Genomic DNA, 21,236 nt, shown 5'->3' with positions numbered 1-21,236 from the left:
GTCACAGGATGTATGCTGTACATTTAAAAGTGTAGTGTGAACTGAGTTTGCCTAGAGTAATGTTTAGGGGTTTTGCTAACCAGGTTTGCCTGAGATTCCAAAACCTAAAGTCTACAGTATCCACCTAAGGTTTTGTTTGTTTGTTTTCTTTTCTTTTTGGTAGCGGTCACGGGATTTTGTTCGTGATGTTTTCGTATTTTTGGGGGCGGGTGGAGATGTAAGGGGTTTTGTGGCTTCTTGTTTGTTTATAATGTGGGAACGTCTTTACATCACTAAAAACCTGTTTCCAGGGCTTAACTTTTTTCATCCAGAGGATGGTCTTCCTTGCCCCTTAGCACAAGCATTCCCTGGAAAGCAACCACCATACCACAAGGCCGCAGCCCGACCTGCCGAGCTCCGCCCGCGGCGCCGCCGCGGGAGGCGGAGTCCCCGCGGGGAGAGCGGCCGTGGGGCGGCCCGGGCTGCCGTGCGGCGAGCGAGGGGGACCGGCACGGGCAGCGGAACCTTCCCGCACCGAAGCCCCGGCAGAGGAGCGCGGGGGCTGGCAGGGAGCGGAGCAGCTCCGGGCCGGCGGCGGGGGAGCCGCGGTCGCCATGGGAACGCGTCGGGCTCGGCCGGGCCGCGCTTCCTGCCGGTGCGGCGCCCACTACTGCCCGGCTGGAAACAGCCGAGGAGCGCGGCGGCCGCGCCCGCTGCGGCCCGGCCGAGCTGAAGGGCCTGAAGCGCCCCGGGGGAGAGGAGGGTGTTTCCCGCCGGACGAGTTGGGCGTGGCGCTGCCGTGGACGGTGCGGAGCAGGTGGGTGCGAGGGGCGGCACGGAGAGCCCGGCGGGCCGGGAGAGCTCGGAGGGGCCGGGCCGGGCCGCGGGGCACCGGCGGGATTGGGGAGCTGCGGGGAAGGGCGGCGAGGGGCCTCCGGCATGGCTAGGCCGCGGACCGGGCCGGGCTCCCTGGCCGACCCCGGCCGCTGCGGAAGCCCGAGGTGCCGCCCGCCGTGGGGGTGCAAGGGCTCCGCTGCGGGAAGCGGTGCCGGGAGCGCTGCCCCGGGGCGGGCAGGGCAGGTGCGTGGTGCTTTCCCGGGCAGTGTGTGTGTCTGTGTGTGTGTGTGTGTGTGTCTGTGTGTGTGTGTGTGTGTCTGTATGTGTGTCTGTGCGTCTGTGTGTGTGTCTGTCTGTCTGTATGTGTGTGTGTCTGTGTGTGTGTCTGTCTGTATGTGTGTGTGTCTGTATGTGTGTCTGTGTGTCTGTATGTGTGTGTGTCTGTATGTGTGTCTGTGTGTGTCTGTCTGCGTGTCTGTGTGTGTGTCTGTGTGTGTGTGTGTCTGTGTGTGTGTCTGTCTGTGTGTGTGTGTGTGTCTGTATGTGTGTGTGTCTGTGTGTCTGTGTGTCTGTGTCTGTGTGTGTGTCTGTGTGTGTGTCTGTGTGTGTGTCTGTGTGTCTGTCTGTGTGTCTGTCTGTGTATGTGTGTCTGTGTGTCTGTGTGTGTGTCTTTGTGTCTGTATGTGTGTCTGTGTGTGTGTGTCTGTATGTGTGTCTGTGCGTCTGTGTGTGTGTCTGTCTGTATGTGTGTGTGTCTGTATGTGTGTCTGTGTGTCTGTATGTGTGTGTGTCTGTGTGTGTCTGTCTGCGTGTCTGTGTGTGTGTCTGTGTGTGTGTGTCTGTGTGTGTGTGTGTCTGTGTGTGTGTGTGTCTGTGTGTGTGTGTGTCTGTGTGTCTGTGTGTGTGTCTGTCTGTGTGTGTGTCTGTGTGTCTGTATGTGTGTCTGTGTGTCTGTGTGTGTGTCTGTGTCTGTGTGTGTGTCTGTGTGTCTGTATGTGTGTCTGTGTGTCTGTGTGCGTGTCTGTGTGTGTGTCTGTGTGTCTGTGTGTGTGTGTCTGTGTGTCTGTCTGTGTGTGTGTCTGTCTCTGTGTGTGTGTGTCTGTATGTGTGTGTGTCTGTGTGTCTGTGTGTCTGTGTGTCTGTGTGTGTGTCTGTGTCTGTGTGTCTGTGTGTGTGTGTGTCAGTGTGTGTGTCTGTCTGCGTGTCTGTGTGCGTGTCTGTGTGTGTGTGTGTCTGTGTGTGTGTGTGTCTGTGTGTGTGTGTGTCTGTGTCTGTGTGTCTGTCTGTGTCTGTGTGTGTGTCTGTGTGTGTGTCTGTATGTCTCTCTGTATGTCTGTGTGTCTGTGTGTGTGTCTGTGTGTCTGTGTGTGTGTCTGTATGTCTCTCTGTATGTCTGTGTGTCTGTCTGTGTGTCTGTGTGTGTGTCTGTGTCTCTCTGTATGTCTGTGTGTCTGTGTGTCTGTGTGTCTGTGTGTGTGTCTGTGTGTGTGTCTGTGTGTGTGTCTGTGTGTGTGTCTGTGTGTCTCTCTGTGTGTCTGTGTGTGTGTCTGTGTGTGTGTCTGTGTGTGTGTCTGTGTGTGTGTCTGTGTGTGTCTGTGTGTCTCTCTGTGTGTCTGTGTGTGTGTCTGTGTGTGTGTCTGTGTGTGTGTCTGTATGTGTGTCTGTGTGTGTGTCTGTGTGTGTGTCTGTATGTCTCTCTGTATGTCTGTGTGTCTGTGTGTGTGTCTGTGTGTCTGTGTGTGTGTTTCCCACCTGCTGCTCGTAGCTCTGCTGAGTTTGAAACACGTACTTTTCTTCCCCTGTGAAAGAAAGACTGATCCTGGTTGATTCCTTCACCAGAAAGCAGTTCTAGTGCTGAAATGGAAGAAAACCTGCCCAAATACATTTTTTTTGCTTGTTTCAAAATTAATTTACAGTTGCAGAGCTTGTGTATTTACAAAGCTCTTGCCTGCTGACAGTGGTGTTTGTTCTCTGGAAGTTCACACTAAATCAGCTGCTCTCAGCTTGGTTTTCCAGCACACCTAAGAATATCTGTGAAGTCACTTACTTCTCCTGGTTCTTTTTTTTTTTTTCTGGGCCATTACTTGATGAAAGATGGACAAAATTGAAACCCGCACTACTAGTTAGGTTTTACTTAGTGGCTTGTGCTAACTTTGTATGTTTTGGTTCATTTTTGTTTATTTGTTTTTACATGAGCTCCTACTTTAAGAAAGTTGGCTTCTTACTCAGTAGGATGAAGGAGTTCCCATGCTCTGAAAATGTCACTTTGTAAAAAGAATCACACACCTTTTCTTGTGTCTTGCACAGATCTTATTCCCAGTTTGAAAAATGGCACATTTTTATGTACTTCATGTTTTCACGTGTTAAGTATGGTATTGCTTCAAAGTCAAAAGTTTGTTTTAAAATGTGTCAGGATAAAAGGTGTATCTGTAACCTGGGGCATTTCTAAACAGTTCATTTCACATACAAAATGATTTTTAAAGAAGTATGGATGGCTTCTGAAGGGGATATGCTGAGGCACTTGGACAGGAAACACAAGATTTCCCATTTGACAGCTGTGGGATGGAATGGCCATGTGAATTTAACTTCTTTTACACAATAGTTCTCCTGTAGAGGTGCTTGATGGCAACAGTGAATTCTGTGATCCTGTAGTTCACCACATCTGTGTCTTTGTATTTTCTGTTTCTCTTTCAAGTTGTGATTTCATTTATTTGATTTTCTTACACAGTGCTAAGGAAGCGATTTCAAAGCCTCTCAGGCAATGGCCTTTGAAAGGATAAACCAGAAGGACTGGTACAAGGTCCTGGGGGCCAAACCATCAGACAGCCCAGCAGAACTGAAACGGAAATACCAAAAACTTGCTTTGTTGGTAAGGCTGGATTTGATATTTAAGATATGCCAAAGTCATTTTTATAGACCAGCAAGGTAATAGTTGCAGGGTTTGTTTTTACAGTTTTGTATCCATGTGATTGATCAGATGCAATCCTCGGGTACACAAAGACCAGATGCAAATGAAAAGGAAGATTTTTTTTCCTAATAGTCAGTAGTAATGAAATAAAAAAAATAATAGGAGGAAAATATGTTAATTTTATTGGAAAGTTTCTGGTGAGATTTTGTGGAGCTATATTCTTGGTCATGCATCAAGACTTTACATTCTGTGAATTCCCCTAATTTTTTCTGTACTGCTGCTATTGTGTGTAAGAATCTCAGGGCTTTACCAGATTATTCTGTGTGATTCTTGGTTATGCTGTTTTATACCCTCCCTTGAATTCAGGCTCAAAAAGTGCTTTGGTTTGGGTTTCTGAGGAAAATGGGTTGTCTTTTTTGATACTATTGACTCTTTTCAGCTGAATTTGATAGAATTCCCAAGGTAACTAAATTCCTGTTTCTTGAGAGCTGCTGACTTGGGAGAGAGAAGAAAGGTGAGCAGAACTCAAGATTTTGTAGGAAAAACTCCCTTTTCTGTAGGAAGCTGCTAGCTAGGCTGTCAGTATTGGCACATCTGTACATGGCAGATCTGAGGTGGTTTGAGGTGTCAAAATGAATGTGATAAGAAGTTGGAATTTTTAAGTGAGGAGAAGAGAATGCCTGTGACCAGGAGACTGAGTTTAATTGTTAGAGTTGAAATAAATTCATGGGTTTGGGGAGGGAGGTTGTTAATTTTTATTTCTAACCAGTATAAAAATAGTTCTAAAGTTTGGTCATTTCACCAGTATGTTCCAGTTTTACACATCTTGGTATTCTTCTGCTGAATTTGCTAGGCAACCTCTGCTGTACATCCACTCCTTCTCAGTGCTTCCTGTGAGCTTATTTCTTTGTCTGAAACTGAATGGTGTACTTAGTCTCAAGTTCTACACCTGGCAAGATGTTTGTGTGCAGATTCTGGACATAAATAATTTCATTCTTAGTGTTAAACTTTGATTATTCCAACAAAGGAGAAGGCTTTGGTAACAGTGTTTCTTAGTTCAGTTTTGAATAGAAGTCATTTTTTGGACCTCCTAATGGTTTGTTTTATTGAATTGCTGGTAAAACGTGAGCAAAATTTTAATAAAGGTCTGTTTGTTCTTAATGAAGGTGGTCAGGGGACCATGGTGTAAAATACCTCTTCTGTCCAGACAGGGACAGAATTTAAACTGAATGTTGTAATGGAATCAATGTATTTGTTTTCCTATGAATTGATGTATGATGATGGAATTAAAATTATAGGTGGTGTTCAGAGTTGTTACAGAAGTGAAACTTGCATAGTCCCTTTCTTGTATGAAGTTTTAAAAAATTGTGTTTCAGAGCTGTACTTCGATGCAATTTCATGTCGTTATTGTATGAGCAAGAATTAGCAAAGTTTACCACTGTGTGTCTACAGCTCTAGCTGTAGTTTCAGAAGATTGTTTGAATATACAAGCATTTCTTTAGCACCTGTATATTCCCAGCCTTGGTTAGTGCTCTTTATTTGAAAAGTCAGTGAGAAATGTTAGAGAAAATAAAGATACTTTTTTGTTTTTCTTTTGGTGTCTGTGGTGGATCCCTCTGACTAAAAAGAGATGTTTACTGATGTTTACTTCTAGGTGTTTTCCCAAGGCAGATCTGCTGCCTGTCTATTGTTGTTACCATATGTCCTGTCTGCTCATCTTCTTCTTTTAGCTGACCTGTTACAGACCCTGCTTGATGCACTCCTTCCTGATGCAGCATCTAGCACAGTCACTCTGGGGTCTTTAAAGCATGGTGCCAATGAGACCACCATGGTTTTGATGCACCTTACACCCCCATGGGCTGTAGGAGAGGCTGGAGGGCAGAGCATGTATCTTGTCTTAGTTAAAGTAGCAAAGTGCCTCAGCTGTTGGAGAGGTTCCATGGTTGGAGAAACTCCGAGGGTTTCCTCAAAGGAAAGTCTGCCGTGGCATGTTAACACAGAAATGTTCTCTCTGATTCAGGGATTCAGGAGCCATGGACTTCCAAATACTGGATATATTAGGGGAATGTTTGTCCTGATGCTGTTCCACTGTTCATTGTTAGTAAGAAATGCAGGGGTGGTTGGACCTTTTGTGTCCTTTCAGATGAAGTCACTCCTGCTCTCCAAGCTGGTCCTTGCAGCCTGTGGTGATTTCTCAGCTCTAAGTAACTCTAAGTAACTCTAAGAACCAAATGCTGCCTGGGTTCCCTGACACTGTTACTGGAGATGGGGGTGGTACAAGTGGCACTGCCATTGCCAAGGGCAGGGGACAGGGCTGCTTGCAACTTTTTAGAAGCTGGAATAACAGATGAACACAGCCACGTGTTGCTTCTTAGAAGATTTAATATAAAATTTTATGGTCAGTGCAGCATGTTTTACAGTTTTTATATAGCTGCATAAGTTAATCTCCTGGGGAATTATGCTGTGCTAATAGCCTTAAAAGTCCAAAGGTTTGTAAAGCAACTTGCATGTTGGATACTAGCTGCAGTAAATATAACACTGATTCTGTAATTATCAATATTCTGATCACACGTGTTCCTTAGCATCAAGCAGAATAGATGATGGAATTTATTTTTAAGCATAGTTCTGCTGTTAAAATAAAAATGGCAAATCTCTGAGTCCAAACCTTTTTTGAGTGATCCCCAATGCTTATTGTTGAGCATTTGCTTTTTGCCATCTGCTATTTTCTGTATTTGTCAACACATGTGTGCTTAGCATCGTGAAGGAACAGGCAAATGTAAAATTTCTTAAGCTAAAAAGAGTTGGAGATCTTGCCATATGTCATCCAAGAAGATAACTATATTTGCAGTTAAATCTCAGGATTGACCTTAATAATGCAAAGTAGTACACAATTAAAAGTGATTGAATTGTAGCTCTGTAAGAATGATTTCATCAGGGCAAATTTGCTTAAAATTGATGAATTTTTTAAAACTAAACCCCTTTTTATTAATTCTAACAAATGGAGGATGGAAAAAGTTAATAAGCCAGAGTGAATATATTTTTCTTTACTGCACTTGATTTTTTTCATTTGGTCAGTCACAACATGTATGCAAGTAAATTATTTTGCTGTAGATAATATCAGTTCAGTCCTTAAGAATAGTATTAATTTGATACAGAAAATGAGCTTGGGCTAAAACTAGGGATTTTTTTCTTCCCTGCCACACCTAATTATTTAAGCATATTATAAAGTTTCCTTGGCTGGCTCTTACAAACTCCTGCTAAAGTGCTTTCTGAAGCACAGAAAACTTGTAGTTTCTGTACTCTGAAGGAATCCAGCAAATTCTGAGAATCAATCTCTTGTCGAAGTGGTAGGAGTGTATCTTTAATCTTCTGTCTTTGTAGTGTGCTGGTGGGTTTGAGGTATGTGGGGTACACACAGCCTGTTATCCACAGTTCCATGGTAGTTCCAACGAGGTGATTTCTTAAATGGATAAATGGGTTTTGTCCTCTATGCTTGGTTTTTTAAGGAATCCATTCAGCTTCTAGGAAGGGCAGCGCGGATGTTCCATTTCCAAATGTGTATAAAATCAACAGAAGATCAAATTAGAGAAATAGGACACTCAGGGGAATCTTATTTTATATCCATCTTACTTTTGGCACAATTTTTGCTTTTGGTCTAGTACTTTGTGGTCAAAGAATACGTTGTGAGATTGTTCTTGAATTTTTATGTAGCTGCTTCATATGTGAAAACTGCTTTTCACCAGAACTACAGTCACCAAACACATAAGCTTTGTCTAGCTGAAAATCAGGTGTCTGTTCCTGTTGATGCTGATGATATTACAGGATACCTTTCAACTGGAAAAAAATTATTGTGCGGGAAAATTATATGCTGCTGTTACAATGTGTGTCTTAATCTTAAAGAAAATCCATGTAATTTGAGCAGGCAGTATGCAAGAAGCTCCTATTTTTAATATGGTAAAGAAATAAAATGTGCCACTTAGCACAGAGTGTTACGAAGATTCTTTTTTTATCAAAAGGGGTGGTGTGTATGTGTATATAAATACAAAATGTTAAGGTGCTCCACTTGAGCTCATTGAAAGAGTAGATTTGCAAACAGGATCAGGCATAGGTGAGAATGACTCTCAGCAACAGTAAAAAAGGAAATTAATAGAACTTTAATGAGGCAAAATTACTTCAAGAAGAGATTATTCTATGGAGCATGTTTAAAGGAAAGACACAGGACTTTCTGGAGAGAAAGGATCTGTTATCAGGTTTATGTACACATTTAAATTCTGCAATCACAAGAAATGCAGAGGGTGTAATACGTAAAGAGCTGCTTGCTTGTTTTAAAGTTTGTTGCAAGGTAAATTCAGATTTATTCCTGAAAGGACCTGCCTACTGAGGAACTTCATGCTAACTTTGAGAATTTGAAACTTAAAAATGAGAAGACTTTGAGTTTTGTATTGGAAGTCACATAATAACTTTTCATGAGAAGCAGGCAGTGTATGTATTCCTTTTTCAATAGCCTTGGCCAGGTTTCTGGTTTTTTGTTTGAATAGCAACACACTTGCTAGCGGTATTTAACAGATCATTGTGCTTATTTAACTTCACCTAAGTGGTAGAAAATGGATTTGTAATTTGACAATATAAACAGAACAAGTTCAGTGCAGCCTGACTGGAGCTTGACTGGAGTTAATTTAATAGCTGCAGAGAGAAAGATAAGCCATCAACTTTAATACAAAGGACTATTGTTTCAGTGGTCGGAGTAGTTTCACTTTGAGCTGTTCTTTACATCTGATTTACCAATTGCCACTTCAATGCAAAGAAGGGGGCATATTTTCAAGTTGTGACTTGAGAAGTTGATTCCCAGTCTAGGTCATATCAAGTGAAGCTGTGATAGAGAAGTCACTAATTCCAGCAGCTTCATTAGCCAGGCCATGATGGTGCTGCTGCTGTTTAAACTGAGTTGTGTCATTTATTCTCCTGACTTTGGTGTTGACTTCTGTTTGGTTTACTTTGTAATGTGTAATGCTTTCTTAAAGGTAGGTGAATTTTAACGAGTGGGTGGGATGTGAATATTCCTACAGAAGTTGTTTTGTCTTTAACTTACATAGAACATGAGAACCCGTAGCATCACAGAATAAGCCAGCGAGTAAATTGTGTGTTGCTTATTCAGATAGTTCAGCCAGTTGTGAAAGTAATGTTAGTTTCAAAAATTATTTCTGAATTTAATCTGTTTACTTATGGGGTTATTGTCCACAGCTCATTTGTTAAAATGAGCAGCTTCAGGTACGTCATCCTCTGTAGATTTATGGTTCATATGTAACAGAATGAGCACCAGGCAATTGAAGTGGGAGTTTTGGCCAATATGTGCTTGGCCTTTGATGTCATTTGTGCTCTGCAGAGGAATGTGGTGCCTCTGTTGACCACTTTGTGCCCTGGTTATGTAAGTACTTCATTGTAACATATGTAAAAAAATGGATCTATACTGTGTTTGGTAGACCTTTTGTGAAAGGTGTTCAATACTTACAAATATTCACTATGTCCCAAATCAGTATAAAATTAAACTTCTGATCAAAAATAAAATCTTTAGTAGCTTCTTAAATGCCATAAAGACATTTATTTAATATTTGCAACTGTTCTTTCAGCATTTTCAAGACATATTTATGTAGTTTTATATTGTGCAGTGTGCTTTTAATCTCATTTCTAAAGTGAGATGTTTGAAATAAAAATAGTGTAGCAAAAGATATGAATTAAAGCACAAAGAAGGAAACTACAAGGACCAGAATAAAGCTTTCACATCATAAGTGTTCTGGTTGTTCTGATGTTTGAACAGCCACAGTCAAGAGTATCTTGAGCTGTTGAACTCAGCTGATTTCCAAATCAGACCATTCATTCAGGTGTCTACTTCAGAAATTTTAAGCACTAGGTCAATTAAAGAAGCTGTTAAGTCCAATGGTCTGATCGACCATGTTTGTGTTTTTCAAATATTGTCATGTGATGTAGTAACCTGTAAAATTTAGTGTTTTGGCGACTTGTTGGGTTTTTTATTATTTAAGTAAATAGTCTGTGTCTAATTTTGTATTTTGTTTGAAATACATAATATAATTATTACAGAAAGTTGTTAAAGCAACACATTCTCATGTTCCTTCTTTCCTTCATCTTCACACTTCAGAATCAGAGAATCCCCATCTGAATGACAGAGCTGTCCCACCCTCCTTCTTTTCCTTGCCTCACTGCATCACAAATGCTTCCTCATCTCCCATTGAGCTCAAATGCTCAGCAGACATGAGTTCATTTGAGCTGATTTAATGCAGAATGAGTTTATGTACCTGAAGGCTTGGCTTGTAGGATACTATGTAGATAGCTTATTACTATAGAAAAAAAGTTCTGCTTTTTGGACTCTGCCAGTCATTTGGATGAACTCTTTATCACTTAATTTTCAATACATTAAAAGTGATGTTTCAAGGCTGAAAAGTCAGTAGTCAGCTTTGACTGACTGTTGTCAAACTTAACCTTTCCTTGTTATTCCTACTAAATTATCAATAATGAAAAAATTCAGTCTGTTTTACTTGGCTTTATAACCTAAGGATGTCCATAGTCAAAGACAAAGATGAATGAGTTTGCTGAGCAGCATCTTAGCTAAACATTTTTCTTCCCTTGACAGAACATTAGATTGTAACTAATGAGTTGTTTGAGGAGAGGCTGAACAGGAGCTGCTCTTTTAAGAGGTACTTGCCTTCTGTCAGAGCAATCCAGGATTGGCTCTGGCTGCTACAGAGGAGCAGTGCCAAGGATGGGCTTGGGAGGATTCTCTCAGTGCAACTCTGGCTCCTGGAAATGTTGCTGTTGAAATGGAAGGGATGAAAACCTTGGGTTATTCCTCTACATTTGCTGACCTGTGCTAAGTTTTGACTTCACCTTTCCATCTCCTTCTGTTGACTATTCCTTTCACAAATGGGGCGGTTCTGTACGGGCTGAGACTGCCTAGGTAGAGTGTTATTAAATAAATGTCAGTATCCTCAGTAGTGAATTCTGGTAAGTGAGCAGAATAGTCTATGGATATGTGATTTCCTAGAGTCCCCCTCAAAGTGTGTCCCTTTAGCATTGTGAGGACATGCTGCCAAAGTTGGTGTCAAATCAGAAGTTAACACCAAACTAGTGATCAGTCCAGATGGGAACACATCCTTCAAGCCTGTGTATAAATCCAATGTAAGCTAGTTCCTAAGTGTGTGTGATTCCATAGATTATCTTTGGTGTTGTTTTATCACTGTGGCTATGAATTCTTGAAATAGTGCTGACTTTTTAATTGTTGTTGTTGTTAGGGGTTTTTTTCTGTTGTGTTTTGGTGGGGGGTTGCCTATTTGGGTTTTTTAATGCTGGTTTTTACAACTGAGTAAATTCTTTTAATAGGTAACTTTATATGTCCATGTTGAAAGTTATAATGCAGCAAGGGCCAAACCTGTTATTTTGTTATCTCAAATGGCTTCAAACACTGTATTGATTTTATATTGCTCTCAGAGATGGGAAAAGCTGAAAGAAATAGTTTCAAGAGAACAAAAAATTAAAACCACTTGTTATGTAAGTGTTGGAGTTATGGTATAAAGATTAATAACTGATTTTTTTAAAAGGCCTCCTTTCCATCTACTACAGAAGTACCTTAGGGACTTTGATTATTTTGCATTGTGCTTAAATCTGACCTCTTAAAGCTGTGGGGCTGTTTTCAGGCATTCCAGATGAATTGGAAAATGAATGTTATACTTTGGTTTGTGACTGGGGCAGGGGAGCAACACAGAAATTGTGCTTTGTGTTCAGCAGCTCTTAGGAAGTATCTTAGGGTATCAAAGTGCTTGACTCTGCCTGCACAAGGGTTTCCTCTTGCAAGTCCCAATGCCAGCTGAAGGCTCCTGCCCCAAACTGTCTGTCCCTGCCCTTCTGCCAGATGTTACTCAGCCAGGACATAGCATCCTGTGCATTTTCCCTCAAGCACTGCAGTTTGTGTCAGCTGGAAAGGTTCCTCCCCGTTTTTTCAGTAGTTTAAGCAACCCTGCTTGGTTTGGTTTTCTGGAGTGGTTTTTTTTTGTTGTTTGTTTGTTTGTTTGGAGCTTTTGTCTGCAGTAAAACAGGGGATTCAGGAGTTTGCTTTCACATGAAAGTAGCATTTGTGTAAACTGTTTTCCTAACCATTTGTTTGTCTGGAATTATTTTTATATGACTAGGGCCACAATAATCTATGCCTAAACAACTGAACATTGTTCAGTGTGACATTATTAGTGTAAATTGTGAGCATAGGAGCCAGAAATTTAGAAAAAAATTAGAATTCTCTTTCTGTTTTTACCTTTATACTACTGTAAATTTAAGTGATTTTTCCCCCCCTTCGCTCCTTTGCTAGTTTTTGATGGATTTTCTGTTGTTTTTTTCTTCTCCTGCTGTATAGTGTAGTTTTCAAAGGGCTTTTTGAAGTGCCTCTTGAGGCTCTTGGATCACTCTTCATGAGAAAATAAGGAGCCATGGAAAGGGAAGAAAAGTCTATTTCTAAAAACGTACTTTTTGGTAACCATAGCTTCTGATTTTTCTCCACATTTTCATACCTTCATTGGCCAAAGGATTGTTTTCTTCTATTTATACAACAGCAGTATATATTTATACTGTTGTATTCTTTCCCATCAATAGAAATGGAAGCTTTTGCACTTGATTTTTCAGGGGGAGCTGAAGGCCTCTAAAGTAGCAGATTCATGGAGTGTTGCCTTGGACAGAGGAGAAGCCACTGTGACCAGTTAAGACCAGTAGAGAGTGTGGAAGTTCAAAGCAGCAGGGTGATGCTACAGCACCATGATAAAACCAATTGCACTTTAAGTATGTTTAAGCAAGGTGCCTTTAAAAAAAAGAAAGCCAGCATGGAAATGAATGAGTTTATGACAGTGTAATTTAGTCTATGGGGGCTTTTAATTGCACTTTGAGGACTCCAGTAATTTTCAAGAATTTGCTGCACTGGATTGATAGTCCCATCCTGTGTTTTTACTGTGCAGCTGTCAGTGAACTCCCATTTTGTGTTCTGCATACCTGTTGCATGTTGCTGTGTACATTGAATCCTAACTTTTTTTTTTTTTTTTAAATTCTGGCTGGTTTTAAAAGAAAGCAGTTTGGGTTGTGTGTGGGTGTTTTCTTTCAGAATTATCCACTGGGTGATGAATAACTAAAATGTTAGGGGAAAAACTTCTTTTTCTTTCAGAGTGTTGTCTTGAGGATGTTTTGCTGCAAATATTTGAGTCACAGCAAGTACTTCCTTGTAGTTACAGCTATAGCAACAATAGTGTCATCTGAAATATTTCTGTTTGGATTTCTGGTGGATTTTATTTATCTCAGGCAGAGGTCTAGGTGTGCTGTGCTGGATGTTGTGTATAACAGTGGTTATTTCTGGCCAGAAGGTTATGGAAAGATAAATAATGCATGTAAAACATGCAAGCAGTGGAATATTGTGTAGGAAGATTGATACTTGCACTATAGTTTTGATCGTGGCAGATTACAAGGAGGAAAAAGGGACAAGACTGGACACAGTTTTCACCAGCTAATTGATCAATGAGCAATATTAGAAAAAAAAGTCATAGGATAGATAAATTCTAAGAGATGAGAAGGAAAATGAAGTGGTCATCTTTTATCTTCCAACAAATGAGGAACATTTCCCATGAGAAAGAATCGTCCTGGAGATGGGCAGTGCAGGCTGTAATTAGTGTCAAGGCTGATAACAAGATCAGGTAGGGCAAGGCTGAAGTTGCTAAAAAGCTTAAAGGTTGTTTGTGTTTGGGGGAAGAAAGGATGAAGAGATGGATTGAAGTAATGAATCAAGTAGATAAATTCTTTGCTCTTTTGTCCATCTGTCTTTGGACAGACATCCTTTGGTGAAGTTTAAATCTCTATATGAAGAGATTGAATGTCTCAAGGAGCTCCTCACTTTCTGTTTCTCCTCTTTGCAAGTGGAAGAAGCAGGCTTCCTGCATGTTCTCTGCTGACTTCTGCCAATTAAGTGAGCGTGTTGAAAAGACTGATTGTGGACTAGGAAAGCAAGTTTAAGATTTGGCATCATCCTTTTCATGGAAGTGAACAAGTTTCACATTTTGGAGAGAGTGCTTTGCAGCATCAGTGCAATACAAAAAGCACCTTCAAAGTAATCTCTTTTTTGTGCTGTTTTAAGAGAAGAGCACTCCTCTCTTTTTTTTATCTACTTATTTTTTTCACTTCCTAAACATCTGCCACATTAAGCTTTTCAGTACTGAATTGTGCTAATTACTTCAGAGGAGACAGCTTATGAAACACAAACGAGTGTGGAGCCTGACCTGGTGGGGGCCCTCACTTCTCACTGTGCTCCTCCTGAAACACACAGCTTACATCCCTGGTGTTCCTGCACACCTACATTCATTCATCTTGCCCATCCCAGCCTTTGTGTACCTTGCTGCCATCCCAGCGGGTCAGTTTGGGAAGACTGTAGGGGATGAAATGTGAAGCGGGTATTTAAGAGCAGCCCTGAAGTTTGTGCTTAGTGCAGAGGAACAATGCCCTGCTTTGCTGTGTCCTGGTAAGCATTAGATGGCAGTAGCGTGTTGTGTTTGGCAGCTGCTTTGTCGTCGGGTTTTTATCTTTGCTCTCTTCGGTGCAGTTTCGTAAATGGAGAAAACATGTATTTTATATCTCGCAGTTTTTATAAAATGCTGATTGAGGGTTGCTTTGGCTGTGGGACTGTAAGGGCAGCTCTTTGGAGTCCTGCGTGTGCAGGTGGGGTTAGTGTGCTGTAGTGTGTGCTCAGTGTCCCTGACTTATTTTCTGATTTGTAGTACCTAACAGTGATAGCATTAACCACACATATTCTAATGATAAATATGCTGTTAATGCCCAAGTGACTTTAGTTCTGCAGCCTTTACTTTTTCATAAGCTGTTACCATGTCTAAACATAATATATAGCCTGTTAGATGAAGTAAGTAGGTTAAGTAGGTTTGGTTTTTTTGTTTTTTTCTTTTAGTCTTTATTCTTAGATGAAGACAAATCTTATGCTCAAGAGAAAGTTGGTAGGAACGTAATTAACCTTTCAGCACAGTGGTGTTATTGTCACTCCAGGCCTTGGACAAGTGCAGTTACCTTGTGACCCTTTTGGGAAGGTGTTTTTTCCCTTCATCCTTGTTTCTCCCAGGTAAAGGATCTCAAGGATTTCAGAACTCTCTTGCATTGTATTAATTGGGCAGGATGGTCAATTAATGGAAGAAGAGCAAGAAAGTGTTGACAGAACATGCTACCTAATTAGTACCTGATGGACCATGTAGGCCACAAAGCCCAGACTGTGATGTTGCCTCAGGGTGGCAACTGTACAAGACCTTTATATGCAAAATAGGCCTGTGGAAAAGCCAGGGAAGGAAGTCTTCACTGCAGAAATATTTCCCTTTCTACTGCAACCTTGGGGCCAGCTTCCTACTTCACAGAAGGAGCAGACACCAAATTATCTACCCTGTGTTTTGTGCACATCTTGCTCTGAAGTCACGTAGCCTTTTCTTTCTCAGGTATTTTTTAATGGAAGAGTTGATCTACAAATAGGTGTTCTTTTTTTTTTTTTTTTTAATAAAACTGTGTAGTAAGAGAGGAAATACTAGGGCAGTCAGATTTTCATGTGATAGATAAAATGGCAATCAAAAGGATTCTAAATGAAGAGCAGTTGGCACCACAGTGCTTGGGTTCCACCCCAACTGGTTTTTGGTTACACAGCAGTGCTTGAGAGTTTTTCAGGTGAAACTTAAGTCATTCTGATTTAAAAAGCACTTTGATTCTAGGAAGGTAGGGTGCTAGAATTATTTAGTTACTGGTGATCAGTGGTTTTTTCCCATTCATTTTTACAAATACATTGGTGGTTAATTCACGTTCTTCGTTCAGGAGTTCCTCCTGTAGTGACAGAGGTTTAATGTTTACATGGTTATATTAAAGACTTTTTCAAAACTAACTCATTTTCTCCTGCAGTTTAGACTTCTTTGTTTTACTGAGATAAACATCTTTCAGAATACTTTTACTGAGTAAACAATCTCTCCTTTTTTGGTGTGTAAAATAGTGTATTTTTTTACCCTGCCCTAATTTTATAAGTTCAGCTGGTGTAGTTGGGAAATGGCTTCTTTCTGTGACCTTTCAGTGAGTGCCACAGGGTGGGGGCCAAGTGCACGTTTCTCACTTTTTTCCTTGATTGTCACAGGTGCCTAAAATGTGCTTTTCTTTAATTTTGTTAGCCAGAAGTTCAAATCCCAGTTTAATAAGCAAACTGATAATTTGGCCTGTGTTCTGATTTGAAACCCATTCCAGAATGGATTGTGCAAGACAAACAGCAGCCAGTCTGTGCTCTGTGTATCCTGCCCACAACCAGAGCAAATGCTCATTTGGAGGCGTTGTGCTTGGGTGCTCAGCTATGGCTGACATATGCATGGCAAAGGTAATACCAGATCTGGGTGTTAATTCTGCTGCAGGCTGATGGGGATTTGCAGCTGAAAGTGTTCAGGGTGACGATGGAGGTAAAATGAGCCAAAGTGTTAACTTTAAATGTAATTATAGAGCTTTCGGAGTGTTGTAATTGCATTGTATGGTTCCTTCTCTGTGCTGTGTCCAGCAGGGAGACTGCTCAGCTTTACATTTTGGTGATTTATCTGCCGATCTGGAACTTTCAAGACACACTGCCTGATTTGATTGAAAATATTGCTGGAAGCCCTGTAATGAGAACTGGAAATGTGCAATTTTTCCAGGGTGTGGGGTGATGGGGGGAGCCCACTCTCCTACACTGTGTTAAGCTTCGCTGATAGTGTTTCAGATGCAGAAGTTCAGTATCTTGGATAGCTTTAAACTTAAATTTGTTGAGCCCTGAGACCAGTAGAAGCAGAATTACTTGCTCACGAGGTCTGGATCAGCCACTCTTTAAACTGTCTGAGGACGGAGATTTCAGGGTGGGTACCCTACATGAAAACCCAAAGTCAGTCTGAACTTCGCAGTGGAGGCAGGGTTTTCCCACCAGCTCTCACACTGATCTCTCCTGCTCAGTCTGTACCAAGACACCCTCTGATAAGCACTTCTGGATCAAAGCAACAAAACTCTACCTCCAAATGTAATTTTAGGAAGAGGAGGAATGCTGCACTAAGCATAATTGTCCAGACTTGATGCCAAAGCTATGGGAAGATGAAGACTGAACACGGTCTTTTTGTGGAGAGAGAGAGAGAAAAAAAAAAAACTGAGTGCAAAGAGAATGTCAGCCTACCAAAATATTTTGATTTTTGAAATTATTTTAAATATTGTTGATTTCTTAGATATTTATAGATGTGGCTTAAATATTGTGGTCATATGGCCAGATTGAGAGGTATTATTTTAGGAATTATAATTGCTTTCTTACAAAAACGTGTCCTCATGGTCTGTAAATAACTAGAGAAATGGATGCAATTATATGACCCAATCCAGCCCTTGTTTAGCAGTTAATTTCTCCAGATTTCTGTGAGCATTTGTTCCGACCTACACAGATTTGGTTGTTGGTTTAAATCTAGCCAAGGCTGGTGGTGTCTTAATTGCTACCACAGAGCAACCATTTGGCCTGTGCGAGATGAATGTTGTCAAGGTACCTTCTGCAAGGCGGACATTCATCCACTGGGAATGTATCAAGAAAGTTTTCATTAATTGGTCCCTTTGTTGGCATTTGTGGCAGAGCAGCCAAAAACTGAGTGTGAACAGACACTGTGTCAGGGGGTGAGATTTATTGGCAAGTCTCAGGAAAAACTGGTGTTTACTACATATACTGTAAGCAGGGGCAAGGAGTTTCCTCCCAAGAATAGGCTGGCATTAAATTTACTGAGGTTTTTTTTTTTTGTTTTTGTTTTTTTTTTAAGGCAGGGAAATGTAATAAGAATTCTGACTCAATCAGAAGTTAAATAGTAAATAGCCAGTTAATTTTTTTTTTCTTAATTTTGACTGTCTTACAGTTTCTTTTTAATGTGATGTGAAGTGTTATGATGGGCTCTGTAATGTACAGACAGATTTGCATGGACCTATGAATGTGTCAGATGAGAACACTTGACAGGTTTTGTCCTGACTTCACTTGCTTTACCTGTAGATAATGGCAGTTATACTTGATAATGTGTATATGTATAGAATAAAGCATGAGAAATGTTTTTAAAATATAGCTCCCAATTTTGATATTTTTATGTTCACATTAATTTATGCATTTTGATCTTAGTGCTTTGTTAAAAAGAAAGAACTTCATTGTATTGCAGTGGTAATGCACAGATACTGGTAATGATTTGTGCATTTTGTCTAAGTGGAGCATGATTGTTTAATTTTGTACAGAGCCAGGCTGTTTGCATGAGGCTTTCTGTTCTGCTTGCTTAAACCCATTTTAACTTTTTTTTTTTTTTTATGGCATAGTGTGCCATAAATAAAATAACAGTTTGAACTTATTTCTCTGAGGCAGAGTTCTGAAATTTGAATATATTGCCTGTTCGATATTGAGCCTTGGTAAAAGAATAAATAGATTGAACCCCCCAATACTGATAATGTGATTCAAAATTGCTTGGTATTAATCTGTGCAGCTCCCATAAGGAGTCAAAGTTTCATCCACTTGTATTCCCAGCCATGAGTCTGGCCATGTGGTTGGAAAATAATGGCTTGGGTTTCCCTATTCCTCCAGCTGCTTCCAATGTTTCCCCCATGCTCATTCTGTGTTCTGAGCAGCAGTGTCCAGCTCACTGCTGCCAGGACAGGGCTGTCAGTGCTGTGTCCTGCTCTCATCCCACACTAACCAGTGCTTATCCAGGGCCGCTTCCATTTCTGCCATGTTAGTCAGTCCAACCCTTTGCATGCCAGTTTCGGGGCTTGGATCTCTTCTGTTTGCAGTTTTAATTCAGTTCTTTCATTCATCAAAAATGTACCTGCACCAGATAGGAAGAGTGTTCCCTTCGTCAAGTTTGGATTGAATTTCTCTTCCCCGACCATTGCTGAGTGTCTTTTTTGAATATAAATACGTGTCTTTTTACACATACCAGAAGGTGTTGTAGTGTAGGTTGTGAAAATTGTTTTTTTAAAAAAGGTAATTCATAGTTGGATGGAAATCATACTTCTCATTGCATTCCACAGATAAAATAATGTCTAGCTATAAAAATACTATAGTTAATACTGTGTGCCTAACATGGAGAAAGGGTAAGTATGCTGAAATACTGAGTTAATTTGAGATGTTAATCTATTATATATATTAGAGATTAATTAACTGTATATTATAGAAGTTAGTATATTTGCTCTAATTTAAAGGTCAGATTTAGTCATTACATGTAATTCTTTCAAAGGTAGAAATACTGGGTACATCTGAGTAATCCTCTGGTAAAATCCTACTACTTGATTTACTCAGGGCACATTTCCAGCTTTAAATATAACCCTTGTTCAAATATAGGCACGCATCCCCTATGGAAATAAAACAGGACTTCAAGACTTGTCTAAACTTGTCTGTTCAATTTAGCAAGGTGATTCCATGAGACTGTAGATGATTTCAGAGTTAAAATCCTTAATAAATCAGGTGGTTTAGAAATTTACTGTGCTGTAAGTGTTGGTTTTGCTCACTACTTAAGGGTTACTTTATGACTCACGATAGTAAGTCCAGAATAATCTTACTTGAATTTTTGAGCTCTGATGGTTTCATCATTGTTCTGTGCCTTCCAATACTTTTGAATTTTAGAACCTTAGTAATGATTTCCTAATGGGGGAAAAAAAATCTAAATGGTGTATAATAAAAATTTTAAAATCTGAAAATGTTTCTCCAAAATAATCACTGCAGAAGAGAAGGTCAAGAATTTAATGCAGCCACATTTGAGTCATCCTTTTTATATTACTTTTTATTTTCTGCTGAAGAGTTCTGCAAAAGCTTTACAACTTTGCAGAAAATACTGGAAAGTAGGAAAGACAAAGCTGTACAAGGTAGAGAGTACTCCTTAGTTTGATTCTGGAAAAAAAAAAAGAGAGCTGATTTCTCTTCCGTTTCCTCAGTCAGAAAAAAACAAGTTTTTACATTTTAAGTGGCTTACTTAAAAGCTATGTGATCTCAGCAGGGAGGAGTTTTTTACAGTTATCTGTGAAAATACACAGTAGTAGATTAAATCACTTGTCTGTAAGTGAAATAAAAATTTGGAAGCAGTAGTAGTTTTCTTAGAAAGGGAAGCCTCCTGGTTTGATGTACGGAATTAGGGATGTGGTGCATCTTTTGTTTTTGGAGTGAATACCCTTTGTACACAAGGCAAAATAGCCATAGTAATGTATTAATTGCTAAATGAGAAGGGATAGTACTTTTTAAACCTTTTCTAAATAACCAGCCTTTTCAATCAGCCATGTGGAAAAGCAGCTGTGAGTAAAAGTTTGACCATATTGAGTGGTTTAGTTGTTGTGTATTCCAGAGTTTAGGGGGAGATTACAAATCCAGTGTAACACTCAGTGCTGTAATGCTTCACCCCTCCCCTCCCACTGAGCTGTATTCAGCCGATTCTCACTGGCTGCTGTAAATGTCTTTTGAAAAAATAATTCATGAGCCCCAGTAAGAAATGCACATTACATTGACTTAACTAGAGGGTCTCTGCTTGCTAATTTGAATTTGATTAAAATCGGTCACCCTGTTCCATTTATTGGCCAAAGTTAAGGAGCTGGTGGCAGGGTGGGGAGCACGGGAGTTCCTCAGCCGAAGCTCAGGCAGCTCTGGTGGCTCCTCATCCTGCCGTGTGAGAGTTCTTGAGGCCTCCTGGGCTGTGTCTGAGGTGTAATACCAGTTACCAGTTACCAGTACCAGCTGACTAAATGGTCATGGTAACTACCAGGGATCAAAGCCCAGGGACTGATTTTGCACTTCTTTAAAGTGCAGAAGGGTCCAACCTTCACGGAATGTAATGTCGGCAGAAATTCAGAGAGTAGCAGTTGATTGTGCTGCAGCATGTTCCAAATTCTTATACAAACCTAATTGTGTGCTACACTGAACAAATAAGAATATCATAAATAAAATAGATGCTGGAACTCAAGGCATTTTCCCAGTCTACACTTGAAGCAACATTAACACGTTTTTTTGAGACAGAAAAGGTTTGTTTACTTGCTTGTTCTTTATTCTGTAGCAGATAGCAAAGACAACAGATCAGCATAATGAAATACAAGTAATTTACCTAAAAAAATTCCATGAAAAATTTCCTAACTTTTTGAATGCTTGAAAAAACACACAGCTGTGAACTGAACCTGTGTCTGTGTTTCAGGGTATGTTTGCCAGGTGATACATTGTTTCTCACAGTACCCAACCTTCTGAAAAGTGTAGTCTGATGTGTATTAAAAACAACGGAGTAGAACGCAGTTGTTCCATCAAGGTATGATACTGATACTGTAATTGAAAAGGGCACAAGGTTAATTTTGTGTTAGCCAGCTTTTCCTTGTGGTTACCTTGCAGTGCCAAACATTTCATCAAGATTCCAACAGACACTGCTTAAAGTGTGTTTTTCAAACGGGCTTTGGACTTCGA

At 40.4% G+C, this 21,236-nt stretch overlaps 1 protein-coding gene across 1 annotated transcript in view; it reads left to right on the top strand.

Moving 5' to 3' along the window:
* The first annotated feature begins 690 nt into the window (after positions 1 to 690).
* Positions 691 to 21,236, top strand: part of DNAJC24 (DnaJ heat shock protein family (Hsp40) member C24) — a 35,665-nt gene continuing 15,119 nt past the window's right edge. Inside the window, exons 1-2 of the mRNA XM_062494886.1 lie at positions 691 to 796; positions 3,545 to 3,685. Of these exons, the coding sequence (XP_062350870.1) occupies positions 3,578 to 3,685 (108 nt within the window). The 5' untranslated portion in view covers positions 691 to 796; positions 3,545 to 3,577. The remainder of the gene's footprint in view (positions 797 to 3,544; positions 3,686 to 21,236) is intronic.

This window comes from Cinclus cinclus, chromosome 6 (genome assembly GCF_963662255.1).
Source record: "Cinclus cinclus chromosome 6, bCinCin1.1, whole genome shotgun sequence".
Classification (NCBI taxonomy): domain Eukaryota; kingdom Metazoa; phylum Chordata; class Aves; order Passeriformes; family Cinclidae; genus Cinclus; species Cinclus cinclus.
The sequence above is the reverse complement of the archived record's forward strand: the minus strand, read 5'-3'. Positions and strand labels throughout refer to the sequence as shown.